Genomic DNA, 24,189 nt, shown 5'->3' on the forward strand with positions numbered 1-24,189 from the left:
TCAGATTCTTGAGTATTTTAAAATCTTTACCAGCCTCTTAGTTCTCATCTTTTGAGCAGAAAATATATGGGAATTTTAAGTTCATTAAGAGATTCTATAAAAGCATAGTAATAATGTCTTTCTTCTAGTTTGTTCTTCATGGCTATGGGCATCAGGAATGGCTACGTAAAGGACATGACTGTCACATGTATCTCCCCTCTCCTACTACCATCCCCAACTTGCTAATACCATGATTGAATAAAATGTGACTTAATTTTGTTACATGTTACAAATAATTGAGTAGGAAGATATTCTAATTAAGCCTTAGTGCTTGATAATAACCAGCAAGTATTTTTGATCGCTATTAAAAGATCAGCATTTTGTTACGTCTGGATAATTTATGTGTGAATTTGCCTTATATTTTTGTAAAATTTTCTAATGTGTCAAGAAAAATACGGAATGTGGACAGAATAAGACAGTATATAACAAAAGTCATCTCAGTACTCAACCTTGAAATAGACACATTCTGCCCTTATCCTTCTAGGCATTCGATATTAATATTATGCTTAAGACCTTACTTTCATGCTAGCTACTATTTAATAGGTTTATGTTATAATGAAACACTTTGATTAGGCAACATACTGGTTAGTTTTACTCTGTACAGTTAGTTTCTGAAGCAAATACTGACTTAATATCTATTGTATACCTGCTCGGCCCTTCTTGCTAATTCACGTTGTATCTTCCTCTTCTCTAAAAGATCCTGCTCAATTCGGCGTTTTCGCTCCTCCTCCGTCCTCTTCCTTTGTTCCTCTTGTCTTTGTTTCTCCATTTCAGCAAATTTACCTTTAACAGTTCCTAAGAAAATATGAAACAAGTTTGACATTTTGTTTTGTTTCTTTGTTTGCAGTTTTATTTACAGTTTACCCCTCAAGTGGCTTACCTGTTAGCTTTGGGACATAAGCCTTTTCTACTTTAGAAGATACCTCTTCTTCATCATCAGAAGCAAGCATTTCTTTAATCTAGATGGGTAAATAAATTAACATGAACATGTCCAAACTTCAGACTAAATCATATTATATGCAGAGTTTCAAATTAGCTTATAAATGCAGAAAATATTTTAAATACAGTTAATATGAAATGTGGTTAATGTGAATAATAAATAAAATGTAAATTTAAATGATGAAAATGAATATTTGCACAAGAATAAAATAAAAATAAAATAAAATAACCTCCTGCTTTCTCCTGTTCCATTCTCTCTCTCTAATATATTGTTCTTTTCTTCTTTGCTTTTCGTCTCTAGATCTCCTTTGATTTCTTTCTTCCCTTGCTCTTTGCATGGCTTCAAACTTATCCTTTACATCACCCTTGCCAAGTTTTGGCACATAGGTTTTTGGTATAGGTTTAGATGAAGAAAGCAGAATCTTCATTAGAAGAAAATAAAGAGAAGAAAGTTAAAAAAAATAAGAAAAGAAGAAATTAGGTAAAGATAGATCAGAATAAGCAATATAAGAAATATTTATCAAAACAGAATATAGAAATGAGTTTGAAACCTTTATTTGTATAAGAACCAGATTAGATACCTTCTAAAATCTAAGTATGAAAGACGATATTACAGAAAATACGAGAGTAAAAATGTTAATAATATATTGCAAGGAAGTCCCATTTTGTATGTGTTCCACTGAAGCTGAACGCTGGAAATATAAACTTTGAAGACTGGATTCCAATTCAAAACAACCTGTATTCTACTGACCTATTTCATTACTAAAGATTCAGATTTTACATTACTTCCTTTAAAGATACCCAGTCTAATTTTAATAAGCTAGATAAGTTGAAAACATAGCAAAAAGCTTAAGCCTAATTTACATATTAATTTTCTTGCTTGTTTCTGTATCTAATATGAGGAAAATTGAAGAGCCTTTGCTTCTCATTTGTGGTGGAGGTGAGCCATGGTCTTTGTGCACAAGCAGTGATTTCTGTTGTTACTACTGCTATGCTACACTGAAAATACATGAGAATGCTGTATCATTCCAAGTAGGATGTGCTCTAAGGGGACAATTCCCAAATGACAAACAAGCTTTCCAAAGAAGGAGGAATCTGTTAAAAGACTGGAGAAACGGGTTTCCTCCATTTTGAAACCAGGAAAGCAAATTATTTTCATCTTTTTGAAAATTACACTGATCTCTGAAAGAAGTTTCCGTAAATAAAACTTCATCACCTCAGAACACCAAACTCCTTCTCCTAGTGATAATGGCAAATTGATTAATCTGTGGCATACACAGCCTCTATTTTATTTTCTACTTATGGTGTCATTGATTTCTCATAAGAGTATATGTCAATTCTGGTTTTTTTAATACTGAAAAAACAACTTCTAAGATTTGTCAGTATATTATGTTAAAATTTACTCAAGATGCTAGCCATCACATCCACTTTATCATCACACACAAAATTTTATAATCATGCTTCCTAGATAAGAATCCAAATGAAAATACTGAGACCAGCCTGTGAATTTTATCTTTTCTTATGTCTTACATCTTGACACTATGTTACTATGAACTTCTGTGGATGACCTTTCCACCAGTTGCCCTTCCAGCAGTTGTGCAGTCAACTTTTTTAACTTGTAAGTTAAAAAGCTTACCTCAGCCTTTTGGGAAATATCATTCATGTTTGCTCTATGTGGTCTTGGGGTGATTATGAAGCTTTGTAATTTTTTGCACCTGAAAAAAAATATTAGTATTGAGTAAGAATTTTTGATGACTTAATTTTTAATGTGCTATATAAATATTTTTATAAAGAGAAATAGCACATTTATTACCCATTAAAAAATAATGACATAATCTAAGCACATAATTAATTATAGTAACTCTCAGTTCTTTCCCCAAGATTTAGGGTATAGAAGGTATAAGGTGCATGGTGTTAAAAAAATCTTTGTAAGTTAATAACCCAAAATAGTTTAGTGAATGTATCGAGTTCCTGTGCAAAGAATTTATATTGTTACTGGATGTGTATTATTCTATAATTATCAACGAGGTCAAGGTGGTTGATCATGTTATTTGGATCGTCTATGTCTTTACTAAAAAAAATTTGTTTTGGTCTAGTTCTTAACCTATATAGAATTGTCTATTCCTTTAATTCTGTCATTTTTATTTCATGTAATTTCAAACTTTTAACAATGCATATGCGTGTGTGTGTGTGTACATATGCCATTCCCCTTTTCTGCCTGCTTCTGTATTGATTGAATATTTTTTAGAATTTTATTTTAATTTGTCTATCAGCTTTAAATTTTTAATTTTTAAAAAATTCAAAGGTATAATAGACATACAGTAGGCTATATTTTTTTAAAGTGCACAGTTCAGTAAGTTCTGACATATGTATATACCCAGGACACTATCAGCACAATCAAGATATGTATAGGGATTCCCCGGTGGTCCAGTGGTTAGAACTCAGTACTTTCACTGTCGTGGCCTGTGTTCAATCACTGGTTAGGAAACTGAGATCCCAGAAGCCACACAGTGCAGCCAAAAAAAAAGAAAGAAAGAAACTGAATATATACTTACACCCAAAAGTATCTCAGATCTCCTTAACCTCCCTTTTCTTTCAGTTGTTCCCACCTCCATTCCTAGGCAGATACTACTTTCTGTCATTCGTACATTAGTTTAAGTTTTCTATGAAAGGAATCATACAAGTACGTACTCTACTGTTCAGCTTCTTTCACCATGCATAATTATTTTGAGATTCATCCATGTCATTGCATATATCAAAAGTTCATTTCTTTTTATTACTGAATAATATTCCATTGTATGAATATACCAGAGTTAACCACTGTTAATCATTCATCTGCGGATGGACATTTAAGTTGTTTCCAATTACTATTACAAATAAAGCTGGTATGAATATTCACGTACAAGTCTGTGTGTGGACATATGCTTTTTTATTTCTCTTGGGTAAATAAATGAAGTATAATGGCTAGGCCTTATGGTAAATGTATGTTCAACTTTTTTTTTTTATGTTCAACTTTTTAAAGAACTGCCAAACTGTTTTCTAAATGCCTGTACTATTTTATCTTCCCACCAATATGAGAGCTATACTTTCTCTGCATCTTTGTCAACACTTAGTATAGTCTTCTTAATTTCAGACATTCTAAATGTATGCAGTGACATCATATTATGGTATTAAATAACATTCCCTGATTCCTAATGATATTGAACATCTTTTCATATATTTCTTTTCTATCTGTAAAAATTATTTTATGAAAGTGTCTACTTAAATCTTTTGCCCATTTTATTGTTGTTCAGTTGCTAAGTCAGGTCTGACTCTTTGCAATCCCATGGACTGCAGCACGCCAAGCTTCCTCATCCTTCACTTTGAGAGTTTGCTTAAACTCACGTCCATTGAGTCGGTGATGCCATCCAACCATCTCACCCTCTGTTTCCCACCTCTCCTCTTGCCCTCAGTCTTTCCCTGCATCAGAGCCTTTTCCAATCAGTTGGTTCTTTTCATCAGGTGGCCTAAGTATTTCTGTGTCTGTGAGATAATCATGTTTTTTTAATCTTCATTATGGTGAACTACATTAATTTGCTTTCAAATGTTAAACAGACTTTATATTCCCAGGATAAAATTCATCATGCATTATCCTTTAACATACTGATAATTTGATAAAAAACTTTTGAGAAGTTTTGCATCCATGTTTATAGAGCATATTGGTCTGCAGATTTTTTTTTCTTATAACATCTGTTTTTGTTAACAGAGTAATACTGCTCTCGTAGAATGAGTTGAGAAGTATTTCCTTTTCTTTAATTTTCCCTAAGAAATTTCTTCCATTTCTTTATGTTTCATGCAGAATTGGTATTAGTTTTTCCTTAAATATTTGCTAGAACTTCCTAGTGAAGCCATCTGGGGCTAAAGTTTTCTTTTCTGGCAGGAGAAAATATGATAGGAGGGAGGTGGACATGATTCCATGTAATTATTAACAAGTTCTTAACTTTGGTCATTTAGTAGATCTGTGAGTGCTTACTATATTATTAATAATAATTGCCCAATAAAAGTAGGTCATGCATGAATGAGAGCGTCATTAACCAAGGTTTGAGTAATCTATGCGCCTGAGATAAAAATAACAAACAGCTCTAGTTCTGTTCTCTTACCTGAGCCATTCTATTATATCTAGAGTTACCTATTAGATATTTCTTCCTGTATAACTAACAAAACCTAGTCTTCATTGTCATAGCTTCTCAAGTTTTAGAGTTATTTATGGTTCATTCTTCTTCTATATCTCCTAATTTTAACAGATTATCACAATTTGTTAATGTTACTTTCAAATTTGTTCTTATATGTTAATTACTTCACTATTTTCACTGCTCCAGTATTAATACAGCCTTCATCACCTCACAGTTTGATTACTACAATTTGATAATCAGACCTAAATCTAAATTCCAACTCTGTTGCTTCCTAGTTAGGATTAGGTAACATATGTTATCTCAAGAATAATGCCTTACATTATTAGGTATCAATAATTTTGATTGATTTCATTACTCATGATCTCCCTTACCCTTTTCAGCAAAAATGAATTCCCTGCCAGTGAGCATATATTAACATGTTATTTGTGCAATTTAAAATAGTAATACAAAAGGGCATGATGAAAATTTATGCAATCTCATGAGATTATAAGGACTGATCATTTTAGCTGAATTAATTGATCAGCGGGAAGTCTTTTTATCCTGGTGAAATTAAATAAAATTGTGTGGCTTGTTGATACTGTCAATAGTAATCCTGGAGAATAAATGGATCAATTAACCCTTGTCACCTAGTTAAAAAAAAAATCACATTAAATTTTGACCTCTTTATAGATTCAGAATAAAATATTGATTTTTTAAATTTAGTATGAACAAAACCACTTAAAATAGTTTTTTAAAGTGTCATTTCAATATTCTGAGCTCTCAGTTTGAAAGTCTGTGAAAATTTGAATAGTACTAATGTTAACATTATTGCTTAAAATATGAGCAAACTATCCTTTGCTGACAGTTTACTCTGTTCTGAGCTTTGAGGATAAAAAAATTGTAGCAAAATAAGTTTATTAGCTTTTGTTTTTTAAGGTGTAAATTACAAACCAGTAGGACCCATATATCTTTCATAGTTTTTGGTTGAACAAAAAAAAAATTCAAAATCAAGCAGATAAATATTTGTAGGATTTATAGATAATTTTTAAAAGACATTACACTGCCTGGTAGAAACAATAGCAGGATTCCATTGCTAACTCTGTTGTCTTTCTGTGCTAAACCAGGGTTAAAGGTATAAATTTGACCACATTTGGCTTATTAATTATACAGGAAAAAATTCTGTTCCACAGTCATTGACTGCATTATATCCTCTCACTGGTACTATTGTACTACCTCACTAGCACTGTCTCACTAGTACATCCTTTTATCACAATATGAATAATTTATGATGATAATACTCCAAGCTAATAGTTATTGAGCCTTTACTGTGTGCCAGGTAATATACCAGCTGGTTAACAATCATTATTTCATTTATTTTCCACAATAATCCTTTGAAGTGAATACTATTATCAAACCCTATCTCAAAAAACTTTCCAAACCCAGTCATTAAAAATTTCTTAAAATATTAATATGAGAAAAATGTCTTGGAGTTTCTCTAGCAGGATTTGAAGTCTTATGGAAATTGTTACAGAAAATGAGACTTAGAAAAGTCAAGTAACTTGCCAAAGACCACACAAATGATGAGTGGTGGACAAAGGGGACAAAGGTTGGCAGTGTGACTACTGAGTCTGCACTCTTACCCATTGTATTATGCTGATGCCAAGAAAGCAGCACAACTGCTTTGTGTGATGGGGACGAGGGGAATACCAACCAGCTTATAAGCTTTGACTTACTTGTGTAATCAACAGAGCCTTTAATCCAATTATTTGAGAACCACAATTCCGAGCAGTAGAAATATGTCGGAAGCTGAAAAGACATGATTAATGGTATTCTCTACATTTAGTGAATTTGTAATCTTTAGCTGGCAAATAATAGCAGAATACGGTGCTGGATAAATTGAGAAACAGGTATTTTTCCCTATGAGAGCATCTCAGAGTTTTTATTTAAGTAGCTTATTTCCTTTTAAAGTGATATAGGCTAACAGTTATTCTCTTGACGTTAAGCAGAACACAGACTGAGGTTACGAAATTATTCGCAGGTACTGAATGAAATGCTGCTATCTCAGCTGGTTGTGGTTTAGAATTCATTTAGTAAACTCATTCATGTGGGATGAAGTCAGGGGCCATTTGGGCTCTGATTTTTAAAGCGCCCAAGTCAGCAACATGCAAGCATGACTGCTGCAACTAATGACAATGAAGAATCCAGAAACAATATTCACATGTATGTTATTCTCTTGATTAAGGAACACATGGATATATTCTATCATTCTGCTAAATTGCCAAAAGTACAAAAGGCTTCTACATTTTTATCTAACAGAACATTATTTAACAGTGTACTCCGAATTCCCTTTTATTTGTTTAGTGATTGAGAATTTTGATTTTATGAAAACTTTTTAGTTTTTTAATGCTGTGGTTGCTTAGTTGTTAAGTAGTGTCCAACTCTTTGTGACCCCATGGACTGCAGCCCGCCAGGATCCTCTGTCCATATGATTTCCAAGGCAAGAATACTGGAGTGGGTTGCCATTTCCTTCTCCAGGGGCTCCTCCTGACCCAGGGGTCGAACCCACATCTCCTACACTGGCAGGCACTGGCAGTTGGACTCTACCGCTGAACCACCGGGCTGCAGCCAGGTCTTAGTTGCAGTACACAGAATCTTTTATTTGTGTTGCAGCATGCAGGTTCTTTAGTTGAGGCATATAGGATCTAGTTCTTTGATCAGGGATCAAACTCAGGGCCCTTGCAGTGGGAATGTGGAGTCTTACCCACTGGACCACCAGGGAAGTCCTATGAAAACTTTTTAAAGTATTAACTGACTCCAACAAAGTTATGACAAGGACTCTATGAAGCATTTAAAAATTAGCTGAATGTCACACATTTTAGTGAATCTCAACACTAAACCATAAATCCATCAAGGAAATCCCTGCGAAAGGGAGTCGCAGACACTGAACTTTAGTCAAGGAATGGTGCCATAGTGCTCTCTAACTTGCAGCTGAAAATGTTTCAGTTTCCTTAAATCCTCTTCTTTCTCTCTCTCCATCCTTACTCTACAAGCCTGAAATACTCATGCCCTTCCTACCAGACAGACACAGTCACCTTCGTGCATGCTAAGTCACTTCAGTCCTGTCTGACTCTTCGTGACCCCATGTATGTAGCCTGCCAGGCTCCTCTGCCCATAGGATTCTCCAGGCAAGAATACTGGAGTGGCTTGCCATTTCCTTCTCCAGGGGATCTTCCCCACCCAGTGATCAAACCCAAGTCTCATTATGTTTCCTGCATTGGCAGGCGGATTCTTTACCACTAGCGCCACCTGGGAAGTAGCCTTCAACCCTGACAAAACTACCTCCTTTCCTGTCAGCCAACTAGGGACCGTGCTGTGGACTAAGTTGCTCATTATGTGAATGATCATAATTATATGCGGTAGAATGTGTATTATGAAATTAAAATTTAAAAACAAATAACATGTACAGTTTCAATCTTGTCATAACATTTCATAAGCTTTCTCATACAAAAGGTTACAGATTTGTGTATTTTTTTAATTGGACAAAAGTTTCATACAAATGTAATATGAAATCTTTCAAAATTTTCTCCTAGAACTTTTGATGCTTAAGGACCTTGGTAGAATTCAGAATTATAAATATATCCTAATGATTATATCTCACTTAATTGTTGATTTTTCAAATACATGGCAACAAAGATGGTGGAAATTTCCTGGTAGTCCAGTGGCTAGGACTCAGTACTTTTACTGCCAGGGGCCCAAGGTTGATCTCTGGTTGGAGAACTAACATTACATAAGCTGTGCAGTGCGTGTGGCCAGAAAAGCAAAAACAAAAGACAACAATGGTGGAAGAAATACTGGAATTAGAGCCTGAAAACTTTGATGAGGTCATTTATTAGATGTATGGTCTTGGGAAAGCCAGCTAAATTCTGTGAACTTCCATTTTACATGTAAATTAGGCATAATAATGTTTTTCTTTTTATGCAGTGAAGTGAAAGTCACTCAGTCGTGTCCGACTCTTTTTGATCCCATGGACTATACAGTCCGTGGAATTCTCCAGGCCAGAATACTGGAGTAGGTAGCCTTTCCCTTCTCCAGGGGATCTTCCCAACCCAGGAATTGAACCTAAGTCTCCTGCATTGCAGGTGGGTTCTTTACCAACTGAGCTATCAGGGAAGCCCTTTTCTCTTTATGCATGCATGCTAAGTCGCTTCAGTCATGTCTGATTCTTTGCAGCACTGTGGACTGTAGCCCACCAGGCTCCTCCGTCCATATGGATTCCCCAGGCAAGAATACTGGAGTCTGTTGCCTTGCTCTCCTCCAGGGGATCTTTCCAACCCAGGGATCCGACCTCATCTCTTACATCTCCTACAGTGGCATTCAGGTTCCTTCCCACTAGCAAATACAATGTACAGTTTCTACCTTCTGAACTTCACTGCTGCATCTGACACTCTGTCACTTCTTTATTCTGAAATCCTTCTCACTTGGCTCATGGTACCATTTCTCTCCCTGTTCCTTCATGTCTCTAACCACTCCTTCTCTTTTGAGGGTTTCTTTGCCTCTTTACACTTCCTCAGTGTTGTTTGCCCCCATGTTTCAGCCTTTGCCCTTTTCTTCTCTCTCTACACTTTTATTTCAATGAGTTAATATACTTTGGTAGTTTACCTCTCTGGTTTCATCTTTCTCCATTCTTCCCTCCCACTCTATCACATGTCCTGAAATACTGGCCCACCTGAGCCTTTACACAGCTAGCTCCCTCAGCCTGATATTCTACTCATTCTCTTAGCTAACTCCTACTAATCCTTTAGTTCTGAAACTGTCACTTTTCTCCAGGAGGCCTTCCTTGACTCATGAGACCGGGTTAGGTGGTTCTCTAGTGTGTGTTACAATAGCACTCCCATGCTCACCCTAATTAAAGCATTCGCCACAATATAAGGGCTTCCCAGGTGGCACTAGTAGTACCAAACATGGCTGCCCATGCAGGAGACAGAAGAAATGTGGGTTCAATCCCTGGGTCAAGAAGATTCCCTAGAAGAGGAAATGGCATCCCACTCCAGTATTCTTGCTGGGACAGCCCCACAGACAGAGGAGAGAGGAGGCTACAGTCCACGGAGTTGCAAAGTCAGACATGACGTGAGCATTCTGGGCAATGATAGAGGATGAGATGGTGGGATGGCATCACTGACTCAATGGCTTGAGTTTAAGCAAATTCTGGGAGACGGTGAAGGACAGGGAAGCATGGTGGGCTGCAGTCTGTGGGATCGTAAAGAGCTGGACACAACTTAGCAATTGAACAAACACAACAACCAGGCACTTTCTTGACCACCTCCTCTACCAGAAAGTAAGGTCTTTGAGAGTACAGACTGTATTTTATATACCATTGTATCCACAGTATTTAGTATGTGCTGATATATAGAAGACTTGTATAATAATTATTTACTGAATAAGTAAATCCTGCCAACTTACAGAGGAAGCACTTTATATGCTGAGATATAATGTGTGACTCTCATTATGGTTAACATTATGTGGGACTACAATATAAATAGAACACACCATTCATTACACAAATATTTATTAAGCAACTCTTGCGTGCCAGGCACTCTGCCAGGTGTTGAGAAATGCAGCACTGAACAGACAGACACTCTCCCTATTCTCATGTTATTAACAGTCTCCTGGCCAAAACTCTGAACAAAAGCCTTGGAACAGGATTTTTAATGGTCCAGCCCACTATGCTATCTGTAGACTCAGGTAAGATTCTAACATCAACCATACCTGATACAGAATTGCAGACAGCAGACACCATACCCCAACCTTCCCACTAGATGCCTGAGGTCAGTGACTTCCATTCTCAGTCCACATTTTGCTCTTCTCTTACTTCCACCTGGGCCTTCATCTGTACATTTGGTAAACTTTATGTTCCTTTAATACAATACAGAGGATTGATTCCTTTCTAGTGCCTAGCTCCATGCCTGCTAATTAATAAACTATAATTTAAAATAAATCCCCAAGGCCATCATGAAAAGGTTTTCAATATCCATGTAGTAACCATCAAAATGAAGAACTCTAAAAGATCCCATTCCTTTGACTCAATTTTTAATTCCCTTAATAAACTGTCTATGCAGCTAAGTCACTTCAGTCGTGTCCGACTCTGTGCGACCCCATAGACGGCAGCCTACCAGGCTCCCCTGTCCCTGGGATTCTCCAGGCAAGAACACTGGAGTGGGTTGCCATTTCCTTCTCCAATGCATGAAAGTGAAAAGTGAAAGTGAAGTCGCTCAGTCATGTCCGACTCTTCATGACCCCATGGACTGCAGCCCACCAGGCTCCTCTGCCCATGGGATTTTCCAGGCAAGAGTACTGGAGTGGGGTGCCATTGCCTTCTCCGAAACTGTCTATACTACATTTTAAAATTTGCTATTGAATATTTCCAAAAGATTTTCAAATTAATCTTTTGGAAACATATTCTCAAATTCCAAATATCCATTCAATCTTTGATCATTTTATCATCTCCCACTTTCATGTTTTCTACATATATTATTAGTTAACATATAGATGAGTTTCACCTACTTGTCTATAAACTTATGTGAAATTTGCTGCTATATTTGTTGCTTTATAGCACAGAGTTCCCAGGCCCTCCTTCAACTTCACATAATAATCCTTACTAGAAATATTCATATATATTTATTATTCATGTGGATCATTATCATTATGATTAATAAACTTACAAAATGAGAAACTATAAAATTCAAAGTATTCACTTTAATAGTTTTTCTCTCCTTCAGAATGCTGATAAACCTCTTTGAATTATTAAAACTTTTCAATTGGTACCAGAATCCAAAGTGATAAGGACACAAAGTTACCTCAGTTGCTATAGGAAAACTTATTAAACACAATTTCTTCAAAGTTCTTAACTGGCACATATAATCAGAATAATGATTTTAAGTACAGGTTACATATTGTAAAATAAAGTTTCAAAAGCTCCAGAGTGGGACATCCTTGACAGCCTAGTGGTTAAGACTCTGTGCTGCCAATGCAGGTGGCTCGGGGCTCGGATTCGGTCCCTAGTAGGGGAACTAGGATCCCATATGCTGAGCAGTCAAAAAAAAATTCAGAGTAACTTCCAACCCCAATTATTTTGATTTCTAATAACGTGACAGCTTGCCATTCTTTCTACCTTCACCAACTTGGCTACTACCTTCTCTGCCCCTCTGTACTCTTTAGTCTATGGCTCCAGCTCTGAGGATGTTAACTACATAAGACCAGAACTAAAATTCTTATCTGGGCTTATTAGGCCCTTTTGTAGGTTCCCTTAGCCTCTCTGATTTACCTTGTCTTCTCCCATTCCTTCAACCTCCCACCTTGACACATATATTCAATGACTGTTTCTACCTCTGAGAGATTTGTTTTCTCCCTGTAGTGCATATAGTATCTTAGTTCCCCACCAGGGATGGAACCTGTGCCTACTGCAGTGGAAGCTCAGAGTCCTACCCACTGGACTGCAGCGAATTCCCTCCAGGAAAATTCTTAAGCCACTTCCTTACCAGTGAAGTATTTTCCCAAACTAACAATGGTGGTTTTCTGCATTTCACACTAAGAAGGGACTTTTTTGCTTTCAGTCTCTGACATCTCAAAATGTGCTTAGATTTTTCTAGATATATCTAGATTTTCTGGTTTCCAGATGCATCTGGCATAAGTTAAAATTTTTATATTAAACATATCCAACATATTAGTCTATCTTCTTTAACTTTCATTATTTCAGGAATATAGTGAAAGCAACTAATATAATCAAACCTCATACACCTACCACTAAGCTTCAACAAGTATTCGCTTCTTCCATTGTCTTCAACAATACAATCTATTCAATTTACTTTGTCCAATATCTATTTCAGCATAATGCACAATACTTCACAGATGCTCTAAATCCTACTCCAGCGGCACTCGCCACATTCTAGGCACTACGCAGTGCATCCTCCTAACACTTCAGAATTATGCCCAGAATTAAACCCTATAATTCCTGCCTTTGATTCTTTCTTGGGAAGACTTTAAAGTAACCACTCAGAGAAAACTGGTAACTTCTCATTTGAGGAAGTCATTAATAAAATGAAGTTACATATATCAACAAAATGTAAGAATTTTTAAAAAGTTAAAATAAATTAGAGGAAAGACCTGGTTTTTCTACATTATATAAAGGAGGAGAGTGGAAACTAACAACTGAATCCCTATTATGTGCCATATACTAGGTGGTTTGCATGTTATTTCATAAACTTAGAGGTGATAAGTATGATAGAGTCAGAAATAATTGGGAAATGAAAAATTAGCTAAAATGAATAAATATGTACTTATTAATTAATTCAGAAACATTTATTAAACATCTTTCTACAATGTGCTAGACAGTATAAGGCACTACATATACAAAGATGAGTGTAGAATAAAGTATTTCTTTTCAGGGAGCTCATAGACCACGTGGGATGACAGACAATAACCAAGAAAATATACAAAGGCCCAATGTACAGGCCTGCTACTGAGGAGCTCAGAAAGCTTTTGTTTATATAGATTATATCTACAGATATCAATGTATTAAAAATTAAAAGAGAATTTTCAAATATATACTTGTCATGGGAAATAATAACAAACTTATTATACATCAACATACACATATGTTATGAAAAAAAATGTATTTTCCAAAATAAAAATACTTAGGAGAATGACATTATTTTATATGTTTGCACACCTTTTTAATATCTGGCTTAAAAAAAGATAGCTATATTCTCATATCTACTTCTGTATTCAAAGTATTGTGATACGTTGTTTTGACTGAGGTATATAAAGAAAGTATGGCCTCATACAGACATGTAGTTATAAAAAGAAAGGCCTATGGGTCCTTGAAGGGTCTTGGGGCCTCCCAAGGATTCTAAAACCATATTCTGAGATTTGTTGAATTATAGGAAAAATATTCTATCAAATCACACCAGTTTTAATTAAAAAAAAGAAAGTAGTTTGAGTGGGCACTCTCTGTCTGTATACTAAATGAGGATTAGTTTAACAATGTAATTCTTAACACTCAGTAACCTAAATATCTGGAATCTCACAGACTTTTCTTAATCTAGTATTAAGTGACTTTTCTTGTCTGAGCAGGCAGATGTAAGGTCTTTAGCCACCTTAAAGGAGCAACAGCAGCACAACAATTAGGCCCCACTGTACTTTTCTAAATGTCTAAGATCTCAGGCAAGCCAGATGAATTGTTATCAAAAATAAGAGAAAACAATGATACGGTTGAACATGTGATTCATCAACAAGTTTGGTCATAATAAAGGGACGATGAATAATAAAGGGATTTAATTCCAGGTGGCACTAGTGGTTAAGAATCTGCCTGCCAATGTAGGAAACACAAGAGACTCAGGTTCAATCCTGGGTTTGATCCCTGGGTTAGGAAGCTCCCCTGGAAAAGGAAAGTGGCAACCCACTATGGTAATCTTGCCTGAAAAATTCCATGGACAAGAGGAGCCTGGCAGGCGACAGTCCATGGGGTTGCAAAGAGTTGGACACGACTGAGTGACCAAGAACAGCACACAGAAGGGATTTAAGAATGCCACCCCAGCATATTAAGTGCTGATGTTAAAGGAAGACAACTGAGTATCCAGCATAGGGTTCTGAGGGAATACTGCCATCTTACTATAGCCTGTCTGTGATCTATCAAAAGTGCATTTTTTTCAAACTTGACAGATTAGACCTGTATTTATAACATAGTATTTTTTTTATGAGGAAAACCCACTGTGTACCAGGAATTATGCCTTGGTGATGGTATACAAAATATATGTGACAGCCTCTGAAATCAATTAGTGTTGTTAGGAAAAATAGATGGGACCACGACTAATTATAATACAAAGTAGTAAGCATATATAGTAGCAGGATATGTACAGAGCTATAGAAATATGGAGAAGTCATGGAAAAGATCATGGTGGGGTTAAGCAGGAGGTGGGGTTTAAGGCAGATTACACAGTGATAAATGGTGACATTTGATGGAGACACTGAAGGATAAGAGGACTTCACAAAGTAGAAAGGAGAGTAAGGGCATCTAGGCAAAAGGAGCAACATGAACAAAAACACCCATGCCTGACAGCCCACTGAAAATTGGGGGAGCTATGAGTTGTCCAGAGAATGTATGGTAAAACTAGAAAGACAGACTGGACACAGAGTGGAAAGATTCCCAAATGCCAGGCTAAGAATAAGTTTAGACTTGATCCTATAATCAATGGGAACGAGCAAAGGATTTTTAAAGCAAACATGTGACTTAACGATACATGTATTCTAGAAAAGAAGAGACTGATAGCAGTGTAGAAAATTGGAGTAAAATGAGGGAAGACTACAGGGAGAAAGACAAGTACAATGATCTTGGCAAGAAAAGATAAGGGCCTAAATTAAGATGGTAGCATTAGGAATGAAAAGTCAGAAAAGATATTTTAGAAATAGGATTGACCAGACGTGGTAACCCATTTATTCATTTATCTAAGAAGTATTTATTAAGCTCCAACTATATGCCAGAGATGATCCTAGGCTGTGACGAAATGAAAGTGAACAAAAAGACAACGTCCCTTCCTCCAGGGAAGGGGGCTGTCTTGGGAGCATTACTGCAAAAATTTTGACCAAATTAGATTTGGAGGGTAGAGGTGAGGAGAGAAAGGAAGGAATTGGTTCAAGGTTTTTATTTTGAGTGAATGGATGAACAGGGTTACCATTAAAAGCATGTTTAAGGGGTAAAAAAAAATGAGTTCAGCTTTGAACAGGTTTTACTACCTGTCAGAATTACATTAGGGGTCTTGTTATACATATACTAAGAATTATGAATTTTTAGAGCTTATTCACTAAAGACCTTAAAGACCAATTAGTCAAAGCCATTCATTTACCATAAGAAAAAACAGGAGGTTCAAAATGATTCAGTGACTAATTCAAGGTTGCAAACTGTTCAGCAGCACAACAAGGAACTAGACTCCAAGTTTCTTGACTTCTAGTCAACTACTTATTTCACTCTACCATTCTACATTTTTATCTAAAAGTACTTGAAATATATATACATGAATTGCATATATCACTGCAGATGGTGATTGTAGCCATGAAATTAAAAGACGCTTACTCCTTGGAAGGAAAGTTATGACCAACCTAGATAGCATATTCAAAAGCAGAGACATTACTTTGCCAACAAAGGTCCATCTAGTCAAGGCTATGGTTTTTCCTGTGCTCATTTATGGATGTGAGAGTTGGACTGTGAAGAAAGCTGAGCACCAAAGAATTGATGCTTTTGAGAAAACTCTTGAGAGTCCCATGGACTGCAAGGAGATCCAACCAGTCCGTTCTAAAGGAGATCAGTCCTGGGTGTTCTTTGAAAGGAATAATGCTAAAGCTGAAACTCCAGTACTTTGGCCACCTCATGTAAAGAGTTGACTCATTGGAAAAGACTCTGATGCTGGGAGGGATTGGGGGCATGAGGAGAAGGGGAAGACAGAGGATGAGATGGCTGGATGGCATCACCGACTCGATGGACATGAGTTTGGGTAAACTCCGGGAGTTGGTGATGGACAGGGAGGCCTGGCGTGCTGCAATTCATGGGGTCGCAGAGTCGGACACGACTGAGCGACTGAACTGAACTGAACTGATGTGCTTAGTTGCTCAGTCCTGTCTGACTCTTTGTGACCCTATGGACTATAGCTTGCACTGCAAGCAGATTCTTTACCTCTGAGCCACCAGGAAAGCCCATATATATGAATACAAACAAATATACTAATGTTGGTATCAACTGGCATAGCAATTAATAAAGTAGACTTCAGGAAGTTTTTTAAGATGACTTAATAGCTTAATAAAATGTGTTTCAAAAATATACTTTGTTATACTAAGGTATAGAACTCAAACTTTGAAATAATATGAAAGTTTCAAAGTAGAATATAATATCAAGTATAACAGATCATCTTAAAATATGCATGCTAATGTTCTCATTCTAAAATTTCACTCGACCTCTGACCTCTAAATGTTCTAAATTTAGTTACTTTATTTGATTTTTATATGTGTAATTAAAATATTTCAAGATAGAAAATAATGCAAGACTTAAGAATTTTAAATCACAGCTCTCTATCATTTACAATAACTGTTTCATCATGTGAAAGTATCATCTCCTTTCTCAAGGAGAACAGACCTGACAAGAAGTGACAGGTTTAAATCTGCATTTCATTAAACACAAGTAAATTCTTTGTCTCAACTTTTAAAAAGGTTATAGACAGAACACTTACCTATATACTAGAAGTAAATGTTAAAACTCACCTCTTTATAGAACAAACAACATTGTTTTCAGCTTCATAAAATGTGAGCCTAAATTTTTATCAGTTTCTACTTGTACAAGAAATATAAACTTATGTAACCTTATTACATTTAATGAAGGTTGTAACCTTCTACTTTGAAAATTATATTAAACATTATAAACCTCATTACAGTTCAAAAATATGAAACTAGATCCTATTTTACCTACTTAAAATAGTGAGTTTTTTCCTCCTACTAATATATAATTCCTCACTGATAATCAACAATCTTTTTTTTTTTTGCTTTGGCTGTTTCTTTCATTTTGTTTTTTCGTTTTTAATTTATTTTTTAAATTGAAGTGCAGTTGATTCATAGTGTTGTGCCAATCTCTGCTGTATAGCCTAGTGACGCAGTTATACACATTTACACATTTTTAAAGATTCTTTCCCATTATGATTTATCATAGTACATTCTAAATGTAATAATAGTTCGCATCTACCAGCTCCAAACTCCTAGTCCTTCCCTCTCCCTACCCACCTCTCCCTTGGCAACCACAAGTCTGTTTCTGTGTCTGTGAATCCATTTCTCTTTTGTAGATAGGTTCATTTGTGCCATATTTTAGATTCCACATATAAGTGATATCATATGACATTTGTCTGTCTCTTTCTGACTGACTTAGTATGATAATCTCGGTTGCAGTCATACCAACAATCTTATTTTCAACCTGCCTCGTCATTCTTCTGTATTAATATATAATACTTTGCACTTGTATGACTGTGTGGAATATTTTTCAAACAGCATTCACCACACTCTGAGTCCCTGAAGGGAAAAACTGTGCTCTACTCCATTTTTTATCTTTAGTGTCTCACATAGCAACTAGGACACAGTACAAAGTCAGTTCACATTTGAGCTAGCGGATGAATAACTAAGAGATACCAGAAAAGTGTCTGATCCAAAATGAGCCCAAATAAAACTCCTGTATTATATCTCTAAAAGGAAAGCTGGTGATGAGGATACATGAATGAGTGAATGAACGAACAAACAAAATTGTAGAGAGTAAAATTAGATGGAATCAGTTTACATTAAGCTAGGTATCATGAAAAACCAGATGTGGGATTCCCAAGCAAATGGATGTGGTGATTTCTGGAGAAGACTAGAATTCCTCAACCCTCTTCAAGTGGAAGGAAGATGGCCTTTCAACGAGGGACACAACTGGGAATGGAAAGACCCAGGCCTCTGGCTCCAAACAAGTGGGTAGGGCAGTGAAGTAGAAGAACAGTAGTAAACTTCACTTTATGACCAATGTGGAAGGGTTGCTAAAACTCTCCTAAAGACTTCTAAGATGGGGAAGACGTAGGATTATTTACGAGTTCCTAGGAAAGAGTTCTTTCCCAGAAGTATCTCCCCTATACTTCTAAAATCCCATCAGCTAAAATATTCTGTTTTAGTTCCCAATACATGGTTCCTTTCAGTTCAACTGACACTAGCAATTAGTGTCAATGACAGTTAACCTCTCCTTCCCAGCTCCATGATTACATTATTTAAGAGAAGGATGCTAATCAAAATATATCTATCGCATTTAAAGTCCAGCTTCCTAACGCCAAGTCCAGCAGACTTTCTATCATATCACGGCTTCAGACTTACCCTAATACTTAGATCAGGGCCCTGCATATTCAAGTGTCTATGGTCAGGTAATGTAAGTTAATGTTATGCAATATAATTGACAAGTAATGTATATCAGTGATAACTGGTTATCAAACAATAGGGGATGGTGGAGACTATGTTAAGAGGAGAGTGTGTTGTGTGCCCTGTCTGAGAAGGGAGTCACTACTTAGTTTCAGAGTATCCCTGCTATGCAGAAATGTGGGCCAGTTTTGCGGAGACCTTTCAAATTCAAGAGAGGCTGAAAATCCATATTTCAATATAAAATGTACAATTTTGAAACATGCCTGTGGCTAAAAGTGGCTTTCTGGCTCCCAGTTTGTAGACCCTGATCTAAATAAACAAGCAGCATTAAGAAAATACAAAGAGACAGGGGTGGGGGCTGTTTTGCCTAGAAAGAGGGAGGCAGAGCGAAAAGGAAGGAAATGGCAGGAAAGAAGGCCAGAAAGAAAGGCGAAGTCAAATTTCACCAACCTCAAATGGGTCCAGGCATCAAGAAGTTATGGTTTCTCAAGTATCTACTTAAGTCATTAAAGCCTAAATGTCTATTCTGTTAATCACATGCCTGAATTTCCAAAGTAGCAGCATTTTGATTCATCCCTCTTGTTAAGTGTGCTGATAGGGTCATCCGTTCAAAATTAGACCCAGGGGCCAGGTTTGGGCGGGGAGGCTCTTGCCAACCAGCCTTGTAGAGACATTGCCTGCCTCCTCCACTGCCTTGCAGGGTGTAGCAACATCAGACTAGGAATCAGGACAGTAAATCCCAGGGTTTGTGTAAGGGGCTGTATGGTGATGACTCTGTTGGTTTACACTTCTAACAGAAGCCCGTATAATCTAAAATCAAACTGCCTGTATCAAGACAAAAAATTTTTTTCACCAACCTCAAAACCTGGCCTAGGGACCCGAAACTGTCTTCTAAGCGGAGAACAAAAAGGAAGAGATGACAAAATAAATAAAGAAAGAAGGGGGACAAAAAACAACTATTGAACACTTACTAGATGGCAGATACTGCACCAATGCTTTCACATAGGTACTTCCACTGAGATATGGCATTGTGAGGGGAAAACTCCTATTTGTGGAGAAAAGAGGGAACTATATCAAAGTACTAACAGTTTATGTGTCAGGTGATGACAGCCCCCTTTTCAGTTCCCCACAATTTTTAACCATAAATATAACATAGTTGTATTAATTTTCTAATAAAAAACCAAATTTGACTGGATAAAAATTCATCCATCTTACCATAGAGAAAGTATATTACCATGCAATGTGAAGGATGTGCTCAGTCATATCTGACTCTTTGCGACACTTTGGACTGTAACCCTGCAGGTTCCTCCATGCATGGGATTTTTCAGGCAAGAATACTACAGTGGATTACCATTTCCTCCTCCAGGGGGTCTTCCTGACCTGGGGATTGAACCTGTGTCTCCTGTATTTCCTGCACTGCAGGTGGATTATTTTACCTGCTGAGCCATCCAGGAAGACCCATACTATCATAGTCAAGCCAAACCATGCACTGAATATTTAAATAGATGAAGAAAATATAACAACTCCAAGTGTGTATAAATATGTAATCTTGACAAGTGATAAAATCAGAAGGAAGAGAACATAAAAGAAACCATACAGGTGATGTAGACCACAGATAGTTTAAATAAGAACAGAAATAAGTGAAATTACTAAGAATGGTATAGGTCATTTTCCCTCTTAATTATAAAGTTGACTACTAAGATGTTTTGTGTGTCTGGCCAGCATAAGATAAAATGCACAGAGTCTTCTTTTCTATAAAAATATCCAGACATCTGCCCATCTGTTACTTACTTTTCTACATTTACTATAATACATTGTTTTCTTTCTTTAAGACATGTATTTTTACTTAAACAATATTTTTATTTGCTTTTGCGTGTGTGTTTGTGCACTCAGTCGTGTCTCTTTGTGACCCCATGGACTGTAGCCTGCCAGGCTCTTCTGTCCATGAAATTTTCCAGGTAAGAATACTGGAGTGGGTTGCCATTTCCTTCTCTAGGGAATCTTCCCCACCTAGGGATCAAACCTACATCTCTTGTGTCTCCTGTACTGCAGGAGATTCTTCAGTGTTGAGCCACCAGTGTGAAAGTGAAAGTTGCTCAGTTGAGTTCAACTCTTTGGGACCCCATGGACTATACAGTCCATGGAATTATCCAGGCCAGAATACTGGAGTGGGTAGCCCTTCTCTTCTCCAGGGGATCTTCCTGACCCAGGGGTCGAACCCACGTCTTCCTCATTGCAGGCGGATTGTTTACCAGCTGAGCCATGGGGGAAGCCCTTATTTCCCTTAATGAGTTTCAAAGATAACAGTAGGGGTTTTTCCCCCCTAAATGAAATAGTATCTCATTTCAGGCCACTTGGGTTCTAAGCAATCTAAATTCCCAATTGTGTGTGCGTGTGCTCAGTCATGTCCGACTCTTTGCCACCCCATGGACTGTAGCCCACCAGGCTCTCTGTCCATGAAATTTTCCAGGCAAGAATACTGGAGTGGGTTGCCATTTCCTACTGCAGGGGATCTTCTCCATCCAGGGATCAAATCCATATCTCTTGCCTTTCCTGTGCTACAGGCAGATTCTTTACTGCTGAGCCACCAGGGAAGCTCTTAAATTGCCAATTAATCTCACCCAAATATACATACCCAGTTTTTATTCTGTTCACAAGTGAAACCCTAACCCAAATACCTCAAATGTAATTTCAGGGGAAAAATACTGTTCAAAAACCTAGATAATACATTCCTTTGTTGATGCTAAATATAGTCATCTCAAGATGACATACATTTTAACAATGATCAGTCATACATATCAAATTTTCAAAAATAGCACAGATTTTCAGGTGAGCAGGAAAAATTGCTATTCTCTACATTCAGTTTAAAATGGATTTAAAAGTGTGCCTCTTTCATGAAAATGGAATTACATCAATACTGTATTAAGGTAAACTGGATTTTAAAGAATCTTGTGGTTTTTACTTTGGGCTCCTTAAGCGAATCACTGCAGATAAAATACAGAATTGTCCACATTTTTCTTTAAAATATTCCAGTTAAAAATACAAAATATGTTTAAAAATAGGAGGCTAATAGCTGTGAGGATCTTAATTAATTACATTAAATAATGAAAGTTTATTTATACTAAGTATCTGTGTGTGCTCAGTCCTGCCAGACTCTTTGGGACTCCATGCAGTCCTGCCAGGCTCCTCACTTCATGGGATCCTTCAGGGAGGAACACTGGAGTAGGCTGTTATGCCCTCCTCCAGGAGATCTTCCCCCTCAAGGATCGAACCTGAATTTTCTGCCTCTCCTGCATTGGCAGGTGGGCTCTTTACCACTGAGCCGCTAGGCAAGCCTTATTACTAAATATACCTCCTCAAAAAAATAAAACAAAACAAACCTTGTCCCTCAATTTAATTGATTGTTCACTTTTCCACCCTACTGGACTTCAAAACTGAAAAGAATTTCAGAGACTTATGTGTATTCTGCGTTTTCTTATGGCAGAAATTTTACCTGTAAAAGGATTATCAGGGGGAAAGTAACGCAATACACTCAACGACTGACGGGTGACTAAGATGGTATAAATACTTAAGTTGACTTCAGCATGCTACCCAACACATAGTTATGCTGTGACTCGAAGACCCGTGGGCCCACACATGAATTCATTAACAAAATTTAGCTGGTGAATGATGCTCCAGTTTCTTCGCTCATGGAACTGATTTCTTTCTTATTATGGCTTATTTCTTTTCTCTACCTGCCTCCTACCCAAGGACAGACATTTTGTTAGGACATAGCCTTATGCTATTTTTATCTTGTTCTCCTTCTGTCCTCTCTCTCTCTCTCTTCCCCTCACCCCGCTTTCCAACTCTTTGTTCACATTCTGGACCTTAAATAAATATGAAATGAAGACCCTGAAGCCATCAACGAACCTCTGAACTTGGCTATTTTCTTTACAAAAGCCATTAATAATAATTTTTTTTTTTTTTAGCATTTGTAGAGCGTTTCACAGTTTACAAACAGCTGGAATGGCTCGGCGTTTTTAAAGAGCATACAGTCAAGGGAGGTCTCAAGAGGTGATTCCATCACTCATTCCAAGTTCAGCTCTAGCTGCAACTCCCAACATCCGACCTCGGACAGAATCGCGAAAAACTAGTTTGGAGGGAGGGGGCAGACGACGGGCAGTTAAATCACATCTCACTCCGCAGCCTCCCACTGGGACAGATGGGGAATGATTTCTCTTAAAAACAGCAGGCAGTGCCGGCGGACAAGGAGACAGCGCCGGGGGCACGTGGTGGGGGAGGACGCGGCACTTTACCTGCCGGGCCCACTGGGACCGAGCAAGGGGTCGGGAGCCCGCTCCACTTGCAGAGGATCACTCCCGGAGGATCACTGCCTGCGGGACCCAGAAAGCTCCCGAAACTGCATACATAGGGCGCAAGCTAAGCTGAGCTGCGGAGCTGGGCGGGGATGTCGCGGCCAGAATCTGCCCAAGGCCGGTGACCGCGGAGAGACAGCCAGGCCGCCCCGGCCCGCCCCACGCCGCGCGGAGCCCGGGGATGCGGCTCCAAGGGCCGGTTCGCTCGCGCCGGGGACCAGCACATCCACACAGCTGGATGGACCCCGGCCAGGAGCCGCGGCGCGCGTCCCCGCAGACCCCGCCAGTCGCCCAAGGGGAGCCGACGGCTCGATCTCGGCCGCCCCAGTCCCCCGTCCCCCCGACTCCTCTCACCCTCCTCAAGCCAGCGACACGCGAAGGTCCAGGGTGCGCGCGAGGAAGCTGTGCGCGTCGGGCGCCGGGGTGTGGGCAGGGGTCCGGGTGCTCCAGCCGCCGCTCCAGCCGCTGCGATCTCTCTGGCCGCCGCCGCCGCCGCCCGCTCCAACAGCAAGTTTCCATAAAAGTCCTGGTGCGCAGCCTGTTCCCGCATTCCAGGCGGGCCCGGCGCCGGCTGCAGCTGTTCCAAAACACGAGGCCAGCTCCCCCAACCCCCGCCTCCGCCGTATCGCCCGGAGAGGGGTGGAGAGTCGAGCAGGAAGGCGGGCGAGGGGGGCGGTGGCTGCCAACTTTCCGCCGGGACCTGTCGGTCGCCCGACTCTGGATCCCGGAGCAGACCCCCT

General features: G+C 38.2%; 1 protein-coding gene across 2 annotated transcripts in view; it reads right to left on the reverse strand.

Moving 5' to 3' along the window:
* NEXN (nexilin F-actin binding protein) overlaps positions 1–23,940 on the reverse strand; it is a 52,923-nt gene extending 28,983 nt beyond the window's left edge. For both annotated transcript variants that reach the window (XM_052636976.1, XM_052636977.1), the window contains exons 1-5: positions 23,804–23,940; positions 2,615–2,693; positions 1,209–1,400; positions 920–998; positions 686–834 (exon numbers count right to left, since the gene is read on the reverse strand). In XM_052636976.1, the coding sequence (XP_052492936.1) occupies positions 686–834; positions 920–998; positions 1,209–1,400; positions 2,615–2,641 (447 nt within the window). In that variant the 5' untranslated portion in view covers positions 2,642–2,693; positions 23,804–23,940. The remainder of the gene's footprint in view (positions 1–685; positions 835–919; positions 999–1,208; positions 1,401–2,614; positions 2,694–23,803) is intronic.
* Between the last annotated feature and the right edge of the window lie 249 nt (positions 23,941–24,189).

The sequence above is a fragment of the Budorcas taxicolor genome, chromosome 3 (assembly GCF_023091745.1).
Source record: "Budorcas taxicolor isolate Tak-1 chromosome 3, Takin1.1, whole genome shotgun sequence".
Lineage (NCBI taxonomy): Eukaryota > Metazoa > Chordata > Mammalia > Artiodactyla > Bovidae > Budorcas > Budorcas taxicolor.